This window comes from Schistocerca serialis, chromosome 4 (assembly GCF_023864345.2).
Source record: "Schistocerca serialis cubense isolate TAMUIC-IGC-003099 chromosome 4, iqSchSeri2.2, whole genome shotgun sequence".
NCBI classification, from domain to species: domain Eukaryota; kingdom Metazoa; phylum Arthropoda; class Insecta; order Orthoptera; family Acrididae; genus Schistocerca; species Schistocerca serialis.
The window spans coordinates 21,751,465-21,771,910 of record NC_064641.1 but is presented as its reverse complement, the minus strand read 5'-3'; the positions used below and the strand labels follow the sequence as shown (position 1 = coordinate 21,771,910).

Genomic DNA, 20,446 nt, shown 5'->3' with positions numbered 1-20,446 from the left:
TGCCCTCTTAACAATGACCTTCTCAGTTCGCAGCGCCGTGTATAGTATGGCTTCAAAATGCGAGCTCGGAAACCTTTAGGTAGCACCCCTCAGCTCTTGTACCTGGCGGGCCAGGGGATCAGTGGACCCTTCCTCGATCCTTCCTGGGCGCAAATTTGAATGGACTCAGATTTCAATGGGCGCAGTTTTCAGCACACCGTCCCAACCGCCGATGAGCTGTCAGACTGTAACTTTGCTTTTTATCAACAGAATGCATCCGTGGGAGCAATTGTAAATAACCTTTCGCTCCTCGTATTTCATCCCAGCTACTTTCGTAATTTCAAACTGTGTGTTCCAGTCAACATTGTCAAAAGTTTTCTCTAACTCTACAAATGTTAGGAATGTTGGTTTAACTTTCTTCCATTACGAGACAAATAAGAAACAGTAGCTTAAAAGTCCCCTCTGGATTGTAACCCAGTTATACCTGTGCCGCGCGCTCCTCTTTTTCTGCCTGTGACTGACGGTATTACTGCAGCTGGAACGGTACGACAGATAATTATCTCCAGGTATTTGTCTCCCAGAGCCGCCCAAACACACAAAAAAAGAAACAAGGAGAAAACAAGGAGCATTAGCTGCCTCATTAATGACGTAATTACAGACTACAGCAGAACAGATTGCCGTCCTCTCCGCTTACCACGTATAGACATAATAATGAATGTCGTCCTCCCTTCCAGGAATCATTACAAGTCAGACGCTGCTGGCCCCATCACTCGGCGCGATTAGACTCTGCAGTTGCTCTATAAATGCCTCGGACGAGATTACTCGTGTGCTGGTGGGACGGTATTTACACGTGCGGTTAATTTCCGACGTCGAGATGAGCACTGAAATGGCACCGCGCGGTGCTACGTTTAAAGCACCGGGCTCGTGTGGGAGACATCTGATTCAGATTCTGCACGGGTTCGATCGACCACTTCAAAAGATTGTCCGAGTGGTCCCTTGAACATTTTATAATTATGTACCTTTATTGATGGTCCATCACCTAGCTAACTAAATGGATCGTTTATATCACTTTTTGAAACAAGATGTGCAAAACTATATACCGGGTGATCAAAAAGTCAGTATAAATTTGAAAACTTGATAAGCCACGGAATAATGTAGACAGAGAGGTAAAAATTGACACACATGCTTGGAAAAAAAACGAAGTTCACAAAATGACGCGTGAAAGATCTCTTGCGCTCGTCGTTTGGTGATGATAGTGTGCTCAGCTGCCACTTTCGTCATGCTTGGCCTCCCAGGTCCCGAGGCTTCAGTCCGTGCGATTATTGGCTTTGGGGTTACCTGAAGTCGCAAGTGTATCGTGATCGACCGACATCTCTAGGGATGCTGAAAGACAACATCCGACGCCAGTGCCTCACCATAACTCCGGACATGCTTTACAGTGCTGTTCACAACATTATTCCACGATTACAGCTATTGTTGAGGAATGATGGTGGACATAGTGAGCATTTCCTGTAAAGAACATCATTTTTGCTTTGTCTTATTTTGTTATGCTAATTATTGCTATTCTGATCAGATGAAGCGCCATCTGTCGGACATTTTTTGAAATTTTGTATTTTTTTGGTTCTAATAAAACAACATGTCATTCCAAGCATGTGTGTCAATTTGTACCTCTCTATCTACATTATTCCGTGATTTATTCAGTTTTCAAATTTATACTGACTTTTTGATCACCTGGTACATTTTTATTCTTATTTCTTAAAGTACCTGGTATGCAGTTGTGACAATCTGTCGACGGACGACCATTCTAGGATACTGCATTACGCTGCAGCTGTTACTTTTAAGAGTTAACCCCAAGTTAATTATTACTCGTTGATCCATTAAAACTACCCATTAAACCGTCCTCTATCTAATATTATAATAAAAGCAATCTAATCATAATAGTAATAAGAGAGTAAGAGGGAATGGAAGGAAGAATAGAAAGGAGAAAAAAAAACAAAGTAATTTGTCAATTATTACAAAACTTTGTGTATGAACAACAAGTACCTGACAGTTTTTCAAAAATGTTCAAATGTGTGTGAAATCTTTGGGACTTAACTGCTAAGGTCATCAGTCCCTAAGCTTACACACTACTTAACCTAAATAATCCTAAGGACAAACACACACACCCATACCCGAGGGAGGACTCGAACCTCCGCCGAGACCAGCCGCACAGGGCAGTTTTTGAGTGAGCTTGTGTAATCTCAATGGCTAGGGTATTCTACGACCTGTTTCCTCTTCGCTCTTGCTTTAAGGGCCTCGTCGATCCGAAAGCAAGTCGACAATGTACCGGAGAAGTTTCCGTTTCACCAGTGGTAGACAAAGTACTGAATATCCTTTGTCCGCCTGACACACGGCTTCTGGTCCAAACACAACTCGGTTTCGGGGACGAGGATAACCTGAGGGTTAACTGGACCTATTTCCCTTCATTCCTTTCCTGATATCGTGCCGTTCCCTGACTGGACTGAGCAAAGGTTGGGAATTCGTACGGGCGCTGACAACCGCGCAATTGAGCGCCGCACAAACCAAACATCATCATCATCATCATCACGCAACAGATTAGTGTCGTTAGAGGTGCGACAGTGAGAAAGGCACATTACTTCACCTTCGTCGACGGTAGCCTTTCAAAATGAGCGTTGCAGCTAAAAATCCCGCTAAATGTGTTATCCGTTCTGCAGTTGGCTTTCAGTGGCAAATTATCTGCCAGTAATCGTGAAATTAGTGCTGCATACGGTCAGACGAAAGGAGGTGTTGTACGTCCATGGTGCCAAATGTGGAAGGATGAAAGCTCATGGTGATGACAAAGATGGCCGTCCGTTTGTAGTCAACAGTGGTTCAAATGGTTCAAATGGCTCTGAGCACTATGGGACTCAACTGCTGAGGTCATTAGTCCCCTAGAACTTAGAACTACTTAAACCTAACTAACCTAAGGACATCACAAACATCCATGCCCGAGGCAGGATACGAACCTGCGACCGTAGCGGTCTTGCGGTTCCAGACTGCAGCGCCTTTAACCGCACGGCCAGTCAACAGTGGGCAGGTACAGAAAAGTAACGGTGAAATTCGTGAAAACCGAAGTTTCACATACCAGGAGCCGGACAATTTTTCGCAGACTTCGTGGAGTGATTTGTATGAGATCGTGACAAAACAATATTAGGATGTCACAAGTTCTGTGCATAATGAGTGCCAGTGCAGAAACAAACCAGCAACCAACTGTGTGGTGCGATACCGCCTTGCCTGACAAATATACAGTGTGCCCATTTATCTAGCTCATCTAAAATAGCTTTTCTTGGTGCATTAAAAGGAAAAATTGTTTCAACCAATATTTTTTAACGTCATTGGGTAGTTCTTGCTGGTGGTATACGTTGTATGTATCCCCACAGATGTAGGAGATATGTGGTAGAGGCTGAATTTTTTAAATGTAACCATGTACATTTTATTCAAGAATAAATTTACCCTCTCCAAGAGCTATTCAAAAGTATATCAGACTTTACGATTTTTGTCAATAAAACGTAGATGTGCAAGCGCTAAAGAGTACACAGCTTGTGAAGAAACCGTGCTGTTTCCTGTCTTGACTGTACACATTACGTACCCAGTGTAGCGTTCCAGTAGACGTGTGGGTTTTGTTTGTGACTTCCGAACCATGTAAACAAAGGTACTCATCTCTCTCGCCCTCCCCCCCCCCCCCCCCCTACGCCCCCAACCCAACACCTCATTTGTTATTGCTTTAGCGTACAGTACACTACATAGCAGCGCAGGAAATTTTTATCCATGTAAAGGTGTATGATGTACGCATAACGATAACATAGAAATGCTGCTGATCCACGGAGAAAGTACGTTGACAGGAAATAATTTAGTAACTTGCAGTTTTTTGTTCAGTACTATTAGAGAATATCGTGATTATTATGTTATTATGTCTATCTTCTACTCTGCAGTACATATCTATACTGTATCTTGTACTCTGCAGTACATATCTGTACTGTAATTTGGTGTAGGCGGGCGTAATTCTGTTCGTGAACAGCTACTGTACAGCAGGCGATTACCTGACAAGCCGTCGCCTTCTCGCTCGACGTTTCGTCATCTCATTTCTCGTCTACTTGAAACAGGAAGTTTAAATGCGAGACCTCGAAACCGTCGTAGAACACGAACAAACGCAGCTGCTGAAGTCGCGGTATTCACTTGCCGCCGTGAATCCTCAAGTCACCACACGACGAATTCAACACGAAGTTGGCGTCTCGAAAACAAGAACATATCGCGTTCTGCAACGTTATAAATTCTGTCCTTACTATGTTCATTTACACGAAGAACTTCACGGAAATGACTTCAACAATAGCGTACAATTTTTTCAGTGGGCAACAGCTTAAAAATCCCAATTTCTTCTCAGATGTTCTTTTCATCGACGAGGCGTCATTCTCCAACAGAGGAATTTATCAATATGAGAAATATGCCTTATTGGTCCATCAACAATCAATGATGACAACGATAGGTAGAGCATCAACGTCCATGGAACGTTAATGTTTGGTGCGGAATTATTGGAGATACCTTTATTGGGCCTTTCTTTGTAAGTGTCAACCAAAATGGCAGACAATATGCCCGATTTTTAAGACACACTCTTTCAGTTCTCTTAGACGCCGTACCCCTGAATCAGAGGATGCTCATGCGGTGTCAGCATGATGGATGCCCTGCACATAACGCCTTATGAGCCATAATTCTCGACCATAAATACCCTGGTAGGTGGACTGAGCATGGTGGGCCAGTTAGTTGGCGTGCCCGATCTCCGGACCTCACATCACTGAATTTTTGTCCATGAGGAGCAGTCGAAAATACTGTCTACCAAAATGTTCCCACAACGCCAGAGGACATGCAGCAACGCATTATTGGTGTTTGTACAGCCATCACAGAGAAAGTAGCAGCACGACATAGGGCGCCCTTCATCCATATAATGGCACTATGCATGAATGCCAATGGTCACCATTTTTAGCTTGTGGCGTAAACGCTCTGTTTTTCACGTGGCAGTATCACAGTAAGAGTTACTACAAAGGGCCGTGTTACTTCTGCCAAATGACTCTGGGTCCCAAAAATTTACGTTAATGTCGTATCTTCCATTTGCGGTCGTTTTTCTCTAGTTTGCATCCAATGTCGAAAGCTACTAAACTGTAAACATAGAAAGTGTTCGCGCTTATCCGAATGTTACCTCCCTGACAACTAAATAACAAAAACAAATTTCATACAGACCGTGCTCTTTCTCATGTAAGATCACTGTAGGTATCTATTATAAAGTGGCAACATTAGTGTCTTTGGTGATTAGCACGGTTTTTCGATAATTTTGTGTTTTATTTTTTAAGAAAATGTAGTTCGTTTCGTGCTTCCTCTCTTGCCCACTTAAGTAATATGAGAGCCCTTCAACAACCCATCCCACTCCTCCCTTATGATTTTGGCTCCAACAGTCTCATTTCTTCAGATTAGGCATCCTTGAGTCTCTTCTGTTATTTGAGGTTAGAGAACACGCACCATTATGCATCAGGAAATTTTCATCATAATCATTGATGTTTGGCGTACACTTTCGGCCATTGTGACCACTCTACATTCGTCTCTTTGCATGCGAGCAGATGTCCCCCCGCCCCCTTCCCATCTCTCCCCCCTTTTCTGTGAAGCCCAGTGTCCTCAAGCCAACCACACCCAGAGAACGAGCGCAGGTGAGCAGATGGAGGAATGTTGCATCGTTGTTCCGGGTGGTTGCCATTCCTTTTCTCCGACCTGTTATGAAGTGCCTGTGTCGTGTGGATGACTGAAGAGTGTTTGTAGGGATATAGCGTTGGGTTTCGTTGTTACGGATAAAAGGAAGGAAGAGGGTGAAACTAGCTGTCGGTATATAGTCTACTTCTTTCGAACAGTAACAAGACTGCGCCGAACTGGACGTCTGCATCCGATGGGAGGGTCACTATCGACAGTGTGATATGCCCTCACTTGAGACGCTGTAGAGAGGTTGGAATGTAATCCAGGACATTGGTGCAAAGATTGGTGATCAGAAACTTTACGCCACCACCTGCCTCCCCCTGTCCGGTCAAATTCGGACAGTGAAAATTTTCCACTACCAGGATTCGAACCGGCATACTTCCGAGTCGAGCGCCACCGCACAAGCATCCGTTAGCGATTTCGCCAACGGAGGCGGGTCCAACGTCCTCAGCCGCCACTGTTCCTCGCACTCAAAAACGGAGCTGAACAGACCACAGACGTTGCTACCTTTGGATCACGGGGTCCTGGGTTCGATTCCCGGCCGCGTTGGGGATTTTCTCTGCCTGGGGACTGGGTGTTTGTGGTATCCTCATCATTCATCAAAGATTGGACTGTGTACAGATTGGGAATGTGTACAGGCGCTGATGACAGCGCAGTTGAACGCCCCACAAACCAAACACCAACATCATCATCATCATCATCATCATGTAGCTGTGTGCACTGGTCGGTGACCGCGGGCTGTGGCTTGTTCCAGGGAGGGTCGGGGAGCGCAGCTCGGGGCCCGGCGCCACGCAAGAGCAGGGACTCCGACTGCTGCAGCATCAACTTCCTCAAGTACGTCCTACACATCTTCAACGTCGTCTTCCTGGTGAGTACGACAGCAGTGTTGGAGGCGATAAGTTGTGTTGTGTGTGTGTGTGTGTGTGTGTGTGTGTGTGTGTGTGTGTCTGTGTGTGTCTGTGTGTTTACGTATAAACTCTCTTATTAGGCGCTAAGACATCACCACATGCTCTCATAAACTGGAGGTCTCCCGTTCAATACCGGACCATATTGCGCAGTGGTCAAGACACTTGACTATGTATATACTACACTCTGCTATATTTGCAATATATCGATGCTGTGAGTTCAAACATCGATGTTTCAGTATCGATACTGAAGTTTTTAAAACATCTTAACAAAAATAATTGATAGAATTGGAAGAAGAATCAGCCTTGGTCGTATTTTTTTTTTTTTTTTTATTATCCGCAAAATCGATTTTCGGTCACTTAGTGACCATCCTTTGTGCTAGAAGTTAAACATTTTCACATAACGATCAGAGAGTATAAAACAGAAAATCACAACTACACCTGCGTATGAACATAACAGTTGGTAGGAACATACCTGTAATATACAATTTAAATTGGTAGGCACTGGAATCAACAAGCTTAGAGCGATCACATAAACTGAGGCCGCTGTTTACATGCACCTGTTCAGCAGACCTCGGTGTGACAGGGCTTGGAACGCCCTCCATGTGACATGTGTCAAGTGAAGACTTAATATTACTTGTTTTGCAAGATATTAACACTAAATAACTCTTGTGCATTTGTGAATCATGAAGTAATTCAAATTTAAAATCTACGTAAAACACATAGCAGACGAAGGGGGAAGTAAACGTCTAAAATACATTGCCGTATTGTTTTTTAAAAAACCAACTTACAAAACATAAAACAGATCGATAATGAGTTGTCAGAGTGCAGGACAAGTAAAAGAGAAAAAGAGAATGAAAAAGAATAATATATGAATAACATGAAATGAGGTATAACACAGGTTTTTTTAAAAAAAAACATAATACCCACCATCTGGCGTGGGAAGTTAGAAGTACAACATTCGTGATTTACGTAAAATGTTACGTTAAGACTAAGGAGTCAAATATAAAAAAATTGTAGTAGTACGAAAATGCCATTACGTAATAATTAAAATGCCGTGAAACACAATGTTCATTACAAAAAAGTTTGTAGGTGTGGATAAACAACTTTGTTATCATATTTAACCAACATGATGATGTACCTCTCGTTTGTCCCTTCGGACAGGCTACCATTATTATAACAATGTTTATACGCTTCCGCATAAGCACTGGGACAGAACCCATACATACATGCCATCAAATATACACGGTTGCTTACTGTAAAACATAGCACCCACCATTTGGCGTGGGAAGTTAGAAGTATATCGTTCTTGATTTACGTAAATATTAAGTTAAAACTGAGAAGTCAAATATATAAAAATAGTAATAGTACGAAAAATGCCACTAAGTAACAATTCAAATGCCATTAAACAATATTCATTACAACAACAAAAAAGGTTTGACGGCCAAGGCTGATTAGCCGGCCGGAGTGGCCGAGCGGTTCTAGGCGCTACAGTCTGGAACCGCGCGATCGCTACGGTCGCAGGTTCGAATCCTTCCTCGGCCATGGATGTGTGTGATGTCCTTAGGTTAGTTAGGTGTAAGTAGTTCTAAGTTCTAGGGGACTGATGACCTCAGCAGTTAAGTCCCATAGTGCTCAGAGCCATTTGAATCATTTTTGAACCAAGGCTGATTCTCCTTCCAATTCTATCCACTATTTGGTCGTGGTGCACAGAACACTCCATGGAGTCGCCAATCAATAAAAATAATTGACGTCTGATGTTCGCAAAAAAATAATAAAAATAAACAATTCAAATATCTTGAAGAACGGATTAGCTTGGAATACTTCGAGAGAAAGGCAATGCAATCTAGAAGTAGTAAAGTGAATTGGCCTCTCACTCATCAAAAACACATAGAACAAAAAGTCCCTCTCATGGAAGGTAAAAATAAGACAATTTAACACAATAACACTACGCAACAATTTGTGAAAATAACGCGAGTGTTGTGTAATAGAATGTGCTGATCCCCGTTTTGCAATCAGAAATTTTGTAGAACGTCTGCATTTAAAGTTTTAGCTGAAAGTCACATGACGTTAAAAGCCTGTATGTGGGTTAATATGTAGCTGCATCAACGAGCTGTGTTTGATCTACGATTGTGTGAGTGTGTGTGCATATGTGTATGTTCTCAAGGTTGCTCTAATTTATGCGTCTGTGGAAAGATAAGTGTGCTGTTCTAACTAATCCCCTACAACTTCTAACTTGTCCACGAGTTACAACATGCAGGCAGGTTTCAACATGTTTTATAAAATCAGTTCCAGTGCAGTTTGACTTATTCGCCCATCAGTCTGATTCAGAGCGCGGCTCCCTCGGTCGAAGGTTCGAGTCCTCCCTCGGGTATGTTAGATTAGATAGAGTGTAAGCTTAGGGAACGATGACCTCAGCAGTTTGGTCCCATAAGACCTTACCACAAATGTCCAAAATTTTCTGATTCAAAAATTCAGATGGCTCCAAGCACTATGGGACTTAACATCTGAGGTCATCAGTCCCCTACATTTAGAACGACTTAAACCTAACTAAACTAAGGGCATCACACACATCCATGCTCGAGGCATGGGGTATGGCCATTTCTCAAACTCAACGGACCAGTCCCATAAAAAAATGCGAATTTTACTAACTTGCCCCGTATCAGACAACTTTTCTCGGATGTCCATTTACATGGCTGACATGGTAGGAACGTTGTTTTTAATACATAATATCGCAGCAGAGGCACACAGCTGTACGTTTCGAACAAATCCTCGACTGTAACAAGTCTCTCTCTCTCTCTCTCTCTCTCTCTCTCTTTCTCTCTCTCTCTCTCTCTCTCGTTCTCTCTCACACACACAAACACACACACACACTGTAGTAGATACAGATACGTACGAAAGGCCTTAATACCATAGCATGGAACGTATTGTCCCAGAAATGAATTAAAACTAGCTTCCGTACTCCGATTTCGAAGAAGATGTTCAGAAAGCTTTCGTTGGTTCTAAGGCACATACCTGAACTAGAAATACCGTCACAAACACTCGTAGCATCTCAAACAGCCCCACTGATCACTCGATCAGAGAACGAAAAGTTCCAACCAAACTGTAGAAGAATGTCACTGGCAAACAAATGCACGTATTTATTACATACGATGGGCTATGTTTTAACAGTCTGAAGCGCAAGTTAAACGAACTGACCATATCCGCTCGAAATCCACCTTGCTTTGTGGATTATGCCCGCATCTAATGGAAAGAACATGATGGTTTCCGATTTCAAGATTAGTGTAAATTGCTAGAGTCATTACACAGTTTAAATATTTAGGGACAATGCTAACAATCGGTATGAAACCAGTGGCGAATGGTAAACTAGATTCGTTGGAAGGATTCTGGGTAACTAACTGCATCTCCAAGGCATACAAGCCGCCATACGATCTGGTGTAGAGAACTGTTTCAGCGTTTGAGGTACTTATGAAGAAAGAATGGCAGCAGACGTTGTGTATTCCATGACGCGCTGCGCTATGTTGTTCTTAGGAAACCTTGTTGGATACATTTAAAGAACCTCATGTATTCGAAGAGCACTCTGCGACCATTATGCTGCCACCACTGAAAATCTTGCTAAAGTATCGTGAGGATAAAGTAAGGGAGTTCACGGCTCGAAATGGATCATTTTCCCTCTCTGAATCCTCGAATGGATTAGTACACAAACTTTCACCAGCTGCGACATTGTCGAATATACGAACAGTGATCCAATACTGTCAAACGTTTTTTATTGCAGTCTTTGATCACAATATCAATTCTTTTGACGATGATCGGTTTCAGTCCGTAATGACCACCGTCAGATCTTTTCTACACCATGTCCTAAAGTGATAAGGCCATAATGGCATCGTAGAAACATATAAATAGAGATCTATGTGACTATGCTGTGCTGACTATATTTTTATGTTTTGACTATGCCATTATGGCCTTGTCATTTTAGGACATGGTGTAGAAAAGATCTGAGGATCGTCATTACGGACTGAAACCGGTCATCGTCAAAAAGAGTTGATACTGTGACCAAAGACTGGAATAAAAAACATTTGAGAACACAAACTGACTAAAGGTGGTAACAAGTACACTGTGCCATGCGCTATATTATGAATTGCGGAGTATACATGTAAATGTAGAAGATTCCGAAACCTTTACTTCCCAATAACAGTGGCTGTGAAAAGGGAGTAAACATTATCTCAGAATCATAAATATAGAAAGATTCACAAGCTGCGACATCGTCGCGAAAAAACAGTGACCCGTATATGTAATAAGTTTCCTTTAATTTACATCTATGGTCTTTAATGACCATCATCAGATCTGCAGCAAAAATAGGAAAAAACATAAATACACTCGCAAACTGTATACAGCTTAAGAATAATACATGGACTATAATGAAAAGTGGTACTGATAAAATTTACATTTGCGCGCTTTAAATATGAAGAGGCATACCTGTTTCATAAAAACAAAGTCCTAATGTACTGCAGCCATAGTGGCATCGTCAACTGTTAAATGCGGAACCAGCACCAGCATCGTCAAATACATATAGATAACGTCACATGCACGAGTCATGTTGTCAGTAGTACTGCTGTTTAAAACAAGCTGCCGTACAGTAGCCACAAGATGGTTCTGTTGTAAGTTCACCAGATGTCGCTAATGTCGGCATACTCTAGTTCTCAATAATTAATTGAAACAGCGAAAATAAAGGGGGATACAAGAAGTTTGAAATAAGCTTATAACGTATAAAAGCCATTACAGTAATAAAAAGCAATAAAAAGAAGAACACGACAAAAGTAATATTGTTAAGAAGAGGAAGAGTTAAAAACAGCGGTTGACATGTGCTCTAGTGCCAATATTCTAGATAATGACATATATATTAAACACCGTTAATAGTGTACCGGGTAATATTAAACAACCATAAAACAAATCGCTTAAGGAGTCACAAATGAAAGATAACATACGGTAGTGCAGCACATAATCAGCGGCCTCTGTTTGCGCTAACGCCAGAATTCCGCACAGGCGGGAAGGAGTTGGAGGAATGTGACCGCTACAGGGCCCCTCGTAGCCTGCGGCAGTCCGTTGCAGGAAAAGAATGATAAAATTCCGTAACAGTGGATAACCCACATTATCTGATTAATGTAGTCTATGAAATGAATAGAGAAGGAACAAGAACATACTAGAGTCATGTGTAAAGCGTATGAAAACGAAGTAAATATGTGATGCACTGAATACTAGGTGAACTTACCAACACACTATATACAGGGTGATTCAAAAAGAATACCACAACTTTAGGAATTTAAAAGTCTGCAACGACAAAAGGCAGAGCTAAGCACTATCTGTCGGCGAATTAAGGGAGCTATAAAGTTTCATTTAGTTGTACATTTGTTCGCTTGAGGCGCTGTTGACTAGGCGTCAGCGTCAGTTGATGCTAAGATGGCGACCGCTCAACAGTAAGCATTTTGTGTTATTGAGTACGGCAGAAGTGAATCGACGACAGTTGTTCAGCGTGCTTTTCGAACGAAGTATGGTGTTAAACCTCCTGATAGGTGGTGTATTAAACGTTGGTATAAACAGTTTACAGAGAATGGGTGTTTGTGCAAAGGGAAAAGTTCTGGACGGCCGAGAACGAGTGATGAAAATGTAGCACGCATCCAGCAAGCATTTGTTCGCAGCCCAGGAAAATCGACTCGCAGAGCTAGCAGAGAGCTGCAAATTTCACAATCAACTGTATGGAGAGTCCTACGAAAAAGGTTAGTTATGAAACCTTATCGTCTGAAATTGGTTCAAGCACTGTCTGCAGTTGATAAGATTAAAAGAATCGATTTCTGTGATTTTATCCTTGCTCATATGGAAACAGATGAATCTTTCGTTTCAAAGATTGTGTTTAGTGATGAAGCAACTTTCCACACTAACGGGAAAGTCAACCGCACAATGTCTGTATATGGGGCACTGAGAATCCGCGGGAAACGACTCAGTATGAACGTGACTCGCCTAAGGTGAACGTTTTCTGTGCCATTTCAGCCAATAAAGTTTTTGGTCCCTTTTTCTTCGAAGGTGCTACTGTAACTGGACTATAGTATCTGGAGATGTTAGAGAATTGGCTGTTCCCTCAGCTCGAACAAGAAGCACAACAATTCATATTTAAGCAGGATGGAGCGCCACCACATTGGCACTTATCTGTCCGTAACTACCTGAACGTCAACTACCCGAGGCGATGGATCGGCCGCCAGGCAGCCCGTGACAGAGCACTTCATCACTGGCCTCCAAGAAGCCCTGATCTTACCCCCTGCGATTTTTTCTTATGGGGGTATGTTGAGGATATGGTGTTTCGGCCACCTCTCCCAGCCACCATTGATGATTTGAAACGAGAAATAACAGCAGCTATCCAAACTGTTACTCCTGATATGCTACAGAGAGTGTGGAACGAGTTGGAGTATCGGGTTGATATTGCTCGCGTGTCTGGAGGGGGCCATATTGAACATCTCTGAACTTGTTTTTGAGTAAAAAAAACCTTTTTAAATACTCTTTGTAATGATGTATAACAGAAGGTTATATTATGTTTCTTTCATTAAATACACATTTTTAAAGTTGTGGTATTCTTTTTGAATCACCCTATATAACAGAGGCGTGCAGTGGTTTGATTAAAACATTGTCAAATAAAGCAAAGTAGGTATTGGGCATAAAGTGATTTTTCCAGCGAAGCAGTTTAGTTGGTTCCCTATTTTTTGCTTTATAAATTTCAAGCTCCTCTAACAAATTAAGAGCACAGCCTTTTTCCACTCATTAAGAATACGCATACAACTCTCAATGCTCCCTATGGAATGACCAGTATTAGATAAATGCTGTCCCAAAGCCGTTTGGTTTCGTGACTGTGAGTGTTCTTTAAACCGTAATTTAAAAGAGCGGCCTATTTGACCGATATAATATTTGTCATAGTTACTGCAGTCAATTCTGTATACTCCAGAGCCATCAAATTTATCATAGTTCCCTTTCAGTTTATGTTTTATTCGTAGTTGTAGGGTGTTATTAACCTGAAAGCCCCATCTGACATCAGACTTTAAAAACATTTTTCTATTTGCAGGGACATTTTGCCGTTAAATTTCATAGGAATGGTTTTCATTCTATCTTTGCCGGTTCTCTTTTGTGTGTGTGTGTGTGTGTGTGTGTGTGTGTGTGTGTGCGCCTGCTGTTTGTTAAACGTTTCTTTAGCCTACTGTAGGGGCGCGTGACGTCATTTATAGAAAAGCCGTTAGCTAGCGCGATCTGCTTTAAAATGTCAATTTCTTTACGTATTTCGTTTTCGTCCAAAGGTAGACGAAGGAGCCGGTGAACCATGGAAGTGAAGAAAGCTTTTTTGTATCGGGGAGGATGGCATGAACTGGCATTGATGATACTGTCTGTACAAGTTGGTTTCCTAAAAATCGAAAACTTATGTTTCTTAATAGTGAGATCAAGGTAGTTAATGGCGCTATCTTCTTCTGTTACAGTGGTAAAAGTTATTTTGGGGTGCATGCTACCTATTGCTTGGGCGAATGTGTTGACCTCGCTGGTGTCACCTTCTATCAGTAATAAAATGTCATCGACATACCGTTTGTAATAAATCGTTTTATCTTGTAGTTGTGGATATATGGCAAAAAAATCACATTCTAAATCATTGATAAAAATGTCTGCTAACGTGCCAGCTAGGCTATTACCCATCCCAAGCCCGTCCTTTTGATAATAAATTTTATCATTAAAGGTAAAAAAAGTTGTAAGCTAAGGCTGCAGTACATTAGGACTTTGTTTTTATGAAACAGGTATGCCTCTTCATATTTAAAGCGCACAAATGTAAATTTTGTCAGTACTACTTTTCATTATGGTCCTTGTATTGTTCTTAAGCTGTATACAGTTTGCGAGGGTATTTATGTTTTTCCCATTTTTGCTGCAGATCTGATGATGGTCATTAAAGACCGAAACCGGTAATCTGTTAACAAAAAGTTTGTGACTATAGACGTAAATTAAAGGAAATTTAATATAGAAAGAGTTTTTACATCTCATACGAAACTTAGGAGAAAAAAATTAAAACTGTCACGGTTACTGTTAAAGTTAACGTAAAACGTTCGTGTATGTGCTCATTTTCAACAAGTAAATGATCTCCGAGTTTACACGTTAATTTCTGTCAGCAAAACTCGGACTGGCATTCGGGGAAAATGAGCAATCGTCACAACACACGATAAAGCGATGAGGTTAACAGGAAGAAAGCAGTTGAGGCCGGCGTACGGGTAAATGAGGAGTTAGTGCCGGGTCGCGCGTGGCGACACGCAAATGGCAGCGCGGAATCCGGCGCCACCGGGCGCCTAATTAAAATACCTGGTCCACGCGCAATCGTGGCCCGATCTATCGGCGCGGGCAGCCGTCTGAGCTCGTTATCCAGGTCTGGAGCTGGAAGAGGACTCTCCGAGGAGGACTAACTCGAGTCTGCAGGAACGGGGGAACTCGTAAACACGTAGGAGACGTCACTTCACCGAAAAAGTAGTCTGTCCTGATACTTCATTTAGGTGTCACCAGGACTGCCATTTAAGGAAAGTTGAGGAGGCACTGGAGACAGCTTGGTTTCAGAGAAGGGAAAATACCAGACCATCACTTCGTACTTAGAAATGGAATTCGTACTGTTCGTCTCAGCTACCATCGTCCGCAAAAAAATCTGTCTTTCACCAACCAGACTTTTCTAGTGTCCAGTAACCGCACAAGTATAAGTCTACATTTACCATAAGTATTTTCATAGCAATGTATTCCTTCTTAAAATCCATTCAAATGCAATGTGACACTTTCTCTCACCCAGAGACATACACTACTGGCCATTAAAATTGCTACACCAAGAAGAAATGCAAATGATAATATACACTCCTGGAAATGGAAAAAAGAACACATTGACACCGGTGTGTCAGACCCACCATACTTGCTCCGGACACTGCGAGAGGGCTGTACAAGCAATGATCACACGCACAGCACAGCGGACACACCAGGAACCGCGGTGTTGGCCGTCGAATGGCGCTAGCTGCGCAGCATTTGTGCACCGCCGCCGTCAGTGTCAGCCAGTTTGCCGTGGCATACTGAGCTCCATCGCAGTCTTTAACACTGGTAGCATGCCGCGACAGCGTGGACGTGAACCGTATGTGCAGTTGACGGACTTTGAGCGAGGGCGTATAGTGGGCATGCGGGAGGCCGGGTGGACGTACCGCCGAATTGCTCAACACGTGGGGCGTGAGGTCTCCACAGTACATCGATGTTGTCGCCAGTGGTCGGCGGAAGGTGCACGTGCCCGTCGACCTGGGACCGGACTGCAGCGACGCACGGATGCACGCCAAGACCGTAGGATCCTACGCAGTGCCGTAGGGGACCGCACCGCCACTTCCCAGCAAATTAGGGACACTGTTGCTCCTGGGATGTCGGCGAGGACCATTCGCAACCGTCTCCATGAAGCTGGGCTACGGTCCCGCACACCGTTAGGCCGTCTTCCGCTCACGCCCCAACATCGTGCAGCCCGCCTCCAGTGGTGTCGCGACAGGCGTGAATGGAGGGACGAATGGAGACGTGTCGTCTTCAGCGATGAGAGTCGCTTCTGCCTTGGTGCCAATGATGGTCGTATGCGTGTTTGGCGCCGTGCAGGTGAGCGCCACAATCAGGACTGCATACGACCGAGGCACACAGGGCCAACACCCGGCATCATGGGGTGGGGAGCGATCTCCTACACTGGCCGTACACCACTGGTGATCGTCTTGGGGACACTGAATAGTGCACGGTACATCCAAACCGTCATCGAACCCATCGTTCTACCATTCCTAGACCGGCAAGGCAACTTGCTGTTCCAACAGGACAATGCACGTCCGCATGTATCCCGTGCCACCCAACGTGCTCTAGAAGGTGTAAGTCAACTACCCTGGCCAGCAAGATCTCCGGATCTGTCCCCCATTGAGCATGTTTGGGACTGGATGAAGCGTCGTCTCACGCGGTCTGCAAGTCCAGCACGAACGCTGGTCCAACTGAGGCGCCAGGTGGAAATGGCATGGCAAGCCGTTCCACAGGACTACATCCAGCATCTCTACGATCGTCTCCATGGGAGAATAGCAGCCTGCATTGCTGCGAAAGGTGGATATACACTGTACTAGTGCCGACATTGTGCATGCTCTGTTGCCTGTGTCTATGTGCCTGTGGTTCTATCAGTGTGATCATGTGATGTATCTGACCCCAGGAATGTGTCAATAAAGTTTCCCCTTCCTGGGACAATGAATTCACGGTGTTCTTATTTCAATTTCCAGGAGTGTATCATACTAGAACTGACATGTGATTACATTTTCACGCAATTTGGGTGCATACATCCTGAGAAGTCAGTACCCAGAACAACCACCTCTGGCCGTAATAACGGCCTTGATACGCCTGGGCATTAAGTCAAACAGAGCTTGGATGGCCCATGCCCATGCAGCTTCGACACGATACCACAGTCATCAAGAGTACTGACTGGCGTATTGTGACGAGCCTGTTGCTCGGCCGCCATTGACCAGTCGTTTTCAATTGGTGAGAGGTCTGGAGAATGTGCTGGCCAGGGCAGCAGTCGAACATTTTCTGTATCCACAAAGGCCCGTACAGGACCTGCAACATGCGGTCGTGTATTATCCTGCTGAAATGTAGGGTTTCGCAGGGATCGAATGAAGGGTAGAGCCACGGGTCGTAACACATCTTAAATGTAACGTCCACTGTTCAAAGTGCCGTCAATTCGAACAAGAGGTGACCGAGACGTGTAACCAGTGGCACCCCATACCATCACGCCGGGTGATACGCCAGTGTGGCGATGACGAATACATGTTTCCAATGTGCGTTCACCGCGATCTCGGCAAACACGGATGCGAGCATCGTGATGCTGTAAGCAGAACATGATTCATCCGAAAAAATTGCGTTTTACCATTCGTGCACCCACGTTCGTCGTTGAGTACACCATCGCAGGCGCTCCTGTCTGTGATGCAGCGTTAAGGGTAACCGCAGCCATGGTCTCCGAGCTGATAGTCCATGCTGCTGCAAACGTCGTCGAACTGTTCATGCAGATGGTTGTTGTCTTGCAAACGTCCCCATCTGTTGACTCGGGGATAGAGACGTGGCTGCACGATCCGTTACAGCCATACGGATAAGATGCCTGTCATCTCGACTGCTAGTGATACGAGGCCGTTGGGATCTAGCGCACGGCGTTCCGTATTACCCTCCTGAACCCACCGATTCCATATTCTGCTAACAGTCATTGGATCTCGACCAACGCGAGTAGCAATGTCGCTGATACGAGAAACCGCAATCGCGATAGGCTGCAATCCGACCTTCATCAAAGTCGGAAACGTGATGGTACGCATTTCTCCTCCTTACACGAGTCATCACAACAACGTTTCACCAGGCAACGCCGGTCAACTGCTGTTTGCGTATGAGAAATCGGTTGGAAACTTTCCTCATGTCAGCACGTTGTAGATGTCGCCACCGGCGCCAACCTTGTGTGAATGCTCTGAAAAGCAAATCATTTGCATATCACAGCATCTTCTTCCTGTCGGTTACATTTCGCGTCTCTAGCACGTCATCTTCGTGGTGTAGCAATTTTTATGGCCAGTAGTGTATAAGTCTACATTTACCATAAGTATTTTCATAACAATGTATTTCCTTTTCGAGGTCCATTCAAATGCAGTGTGACACTTTCTCTCACCCAGAGACATAATTATGTTGCTTTTACCTCCTGGAATACTAAATCTTTTACAGCTCCAATTTTTCTTAATTTACTGTAAATCTCACAGTTCAATGTGATGCAGTTGTTATGAGATTCTGTTCACCAATATTTACGGTCAGCCGTCTGTCACTGCATGAGATACTGGTTCTCTGCACATCGCTCTGGTCGTAGTTGCCGTTTTCTGGTGCCAGCATTGCATAGTTAACAGCAGCAGAGACTATAGACAATCTCTCCTGTATCATTTATATGTTGTATTAGAACAAATAAGCCCTCGGTCACAAATATTAAGTCAAAATTGACCTGGTTTCGACGCTACTATGAGCGTTGTCTTCAGAATTAGACTAACTGTTCAAAAACATATTAGGTATTTAGTACATTGTTGTTGTGGTCTTCAGTCCTGAGACTGGTTTGATGCAGCTCTCCATGCTACTCTATCCTGTGCAAGCCTCTTCATCTCTCAGTACCTACTGCAACCTACATCCTTCTCAATCTGCTTAGTGTATTCATCTCTTGGTCTCTTTTACCCTCCACGCTGCCCTCCACTGCTAAATTTGTGATCCCTTGATGCCTCAAAACATGTCATACCAACCGATCCCTTCTTCTAGTCAAGTTGTGCCACAAACTTCTCTTCTCCCCAATCCTATTCAATACCTCCTCATTAGTTACGTGATCTACCCACCTTATCTTCAGCATTCTTCTGTAGCACCACATTTCGAAAGCTTCTATTCTCTTCTTGTCCAAACTAGTTATCGTCCATGTTTCACTTCCATACATGGCTACACTCCATACAAATACTTTCAGAAACGACTTCCTAACACTTAAATCTATACTCGATGTTAACAAATTTCTCTTCTTCAGAAACGATTTCCTTCCCATTGCCAGTCTACATTTTGTATCCTCTCTACTTCGACCATCATCAGTTATTTTACTCCCTAAATAGCAAAACTCCTTTACTACTTTAAGTGTCTCATTTCCTAATCTAATTCCCTCAGCATCACCCGATTTAATTTGACTACATTCCATTATCCTTGTTTTGCTTTTGTTGATGTTCACCTTATATCCTCCTTTCAAGACACTGTCCTTTCCATTCAACTGCTCTTCCAAGTCCTTTGCTGTCTCTGACAGAATTACAATGTCATCGGCGAACCTCAAAGTTTTTACTTCTTCTCCATGAATTTTAATACCTACTCCAAATTTTTCTTTTGTTTCCTTTACTGCTTGCTCAATATACAGATTGAATAACAACGGGGACAGGCTACAACCCTGTCTCACTCCTTTCCCAACCACTGCTTCCCTTTCATGCCCCTCGACTTTTTATAACTGCCATCTGGTTTCTGTAGAAATTGCAAATAGCCTTTCGCTCCCTGTATTTTACCCCTGCCATCTTCAGAATTTGAAAGAGAGTATTCCAGTTAACATTGTCAAAAGCTTTCTCTAAGTCTACAAATGCTAGAAACGTTGGTTTGCCTTTAGTACATTAATAAAGTTAAAAGTTTGTACTGACTGGAAAAGATGCAGTACTTACAAGTCGCATATTAAAAAAGATCTGAGCCGGAAAGGCGACGTCATGAACAGTTGTAAGTGAGATGGCGAGCCGCTAAGGGCTGCTCGTACTGTGAACAGGGGTTGCAACAAGACTGTTCACAGTACGAGCAGCCCTTAGCGGCTCGCCATCTCACTTACAATTATTCATGACGTCTCGTTTCCGGCTTAGATCTTTTATAATATGTGACTTGTAAGTACTGCATCTTTATCCATCCAGTACAAACTTTAATTTCATTAATGTACTAAATACCTAATATGTTTTAGAACAGTTAGTCTAATTCTGAAGACGACGCTCATAGTAGCGTCGAAACCCGGTCAATTTTGACTTAATATTTGCGACCGAGGGCTTATTTGTTCTAATATAATTCTGATACGGTCGCTTAACCTTAGCAGCTATGTTCAAAGATTTATATGTTGGAAAGAGTAACAGTTGATTCGATGTATTTATTTATTGTTTTGTTTAGCCTGGGCAGGTAACGGTCTT

At 43.3% G+C, this 20,446-nt stretch overlaps 1 protein-coding gene across 1 annotated transcript in view; it reads left to right on the top strand.

Moving 5' to 3' along the window:
* Positions 1 to 20,446, top strand: part of LOC126474557 (CD151 antigen-like) — a 136,994-nt gene that overhangs the window by 28,676 nt on the left and 87,872 nt on the right. The window contains exon 2 of the mRNA XM_050102032.1: positions 6,506 to 6,619. Coding sequence (XP_049957989.1) covers positions 6,506 to 6,619 — 114 coding nt within the window. The remainder of the gene's footprint in view (positions 1 to 6,505; positions 6,620 to 20,446) is intronic.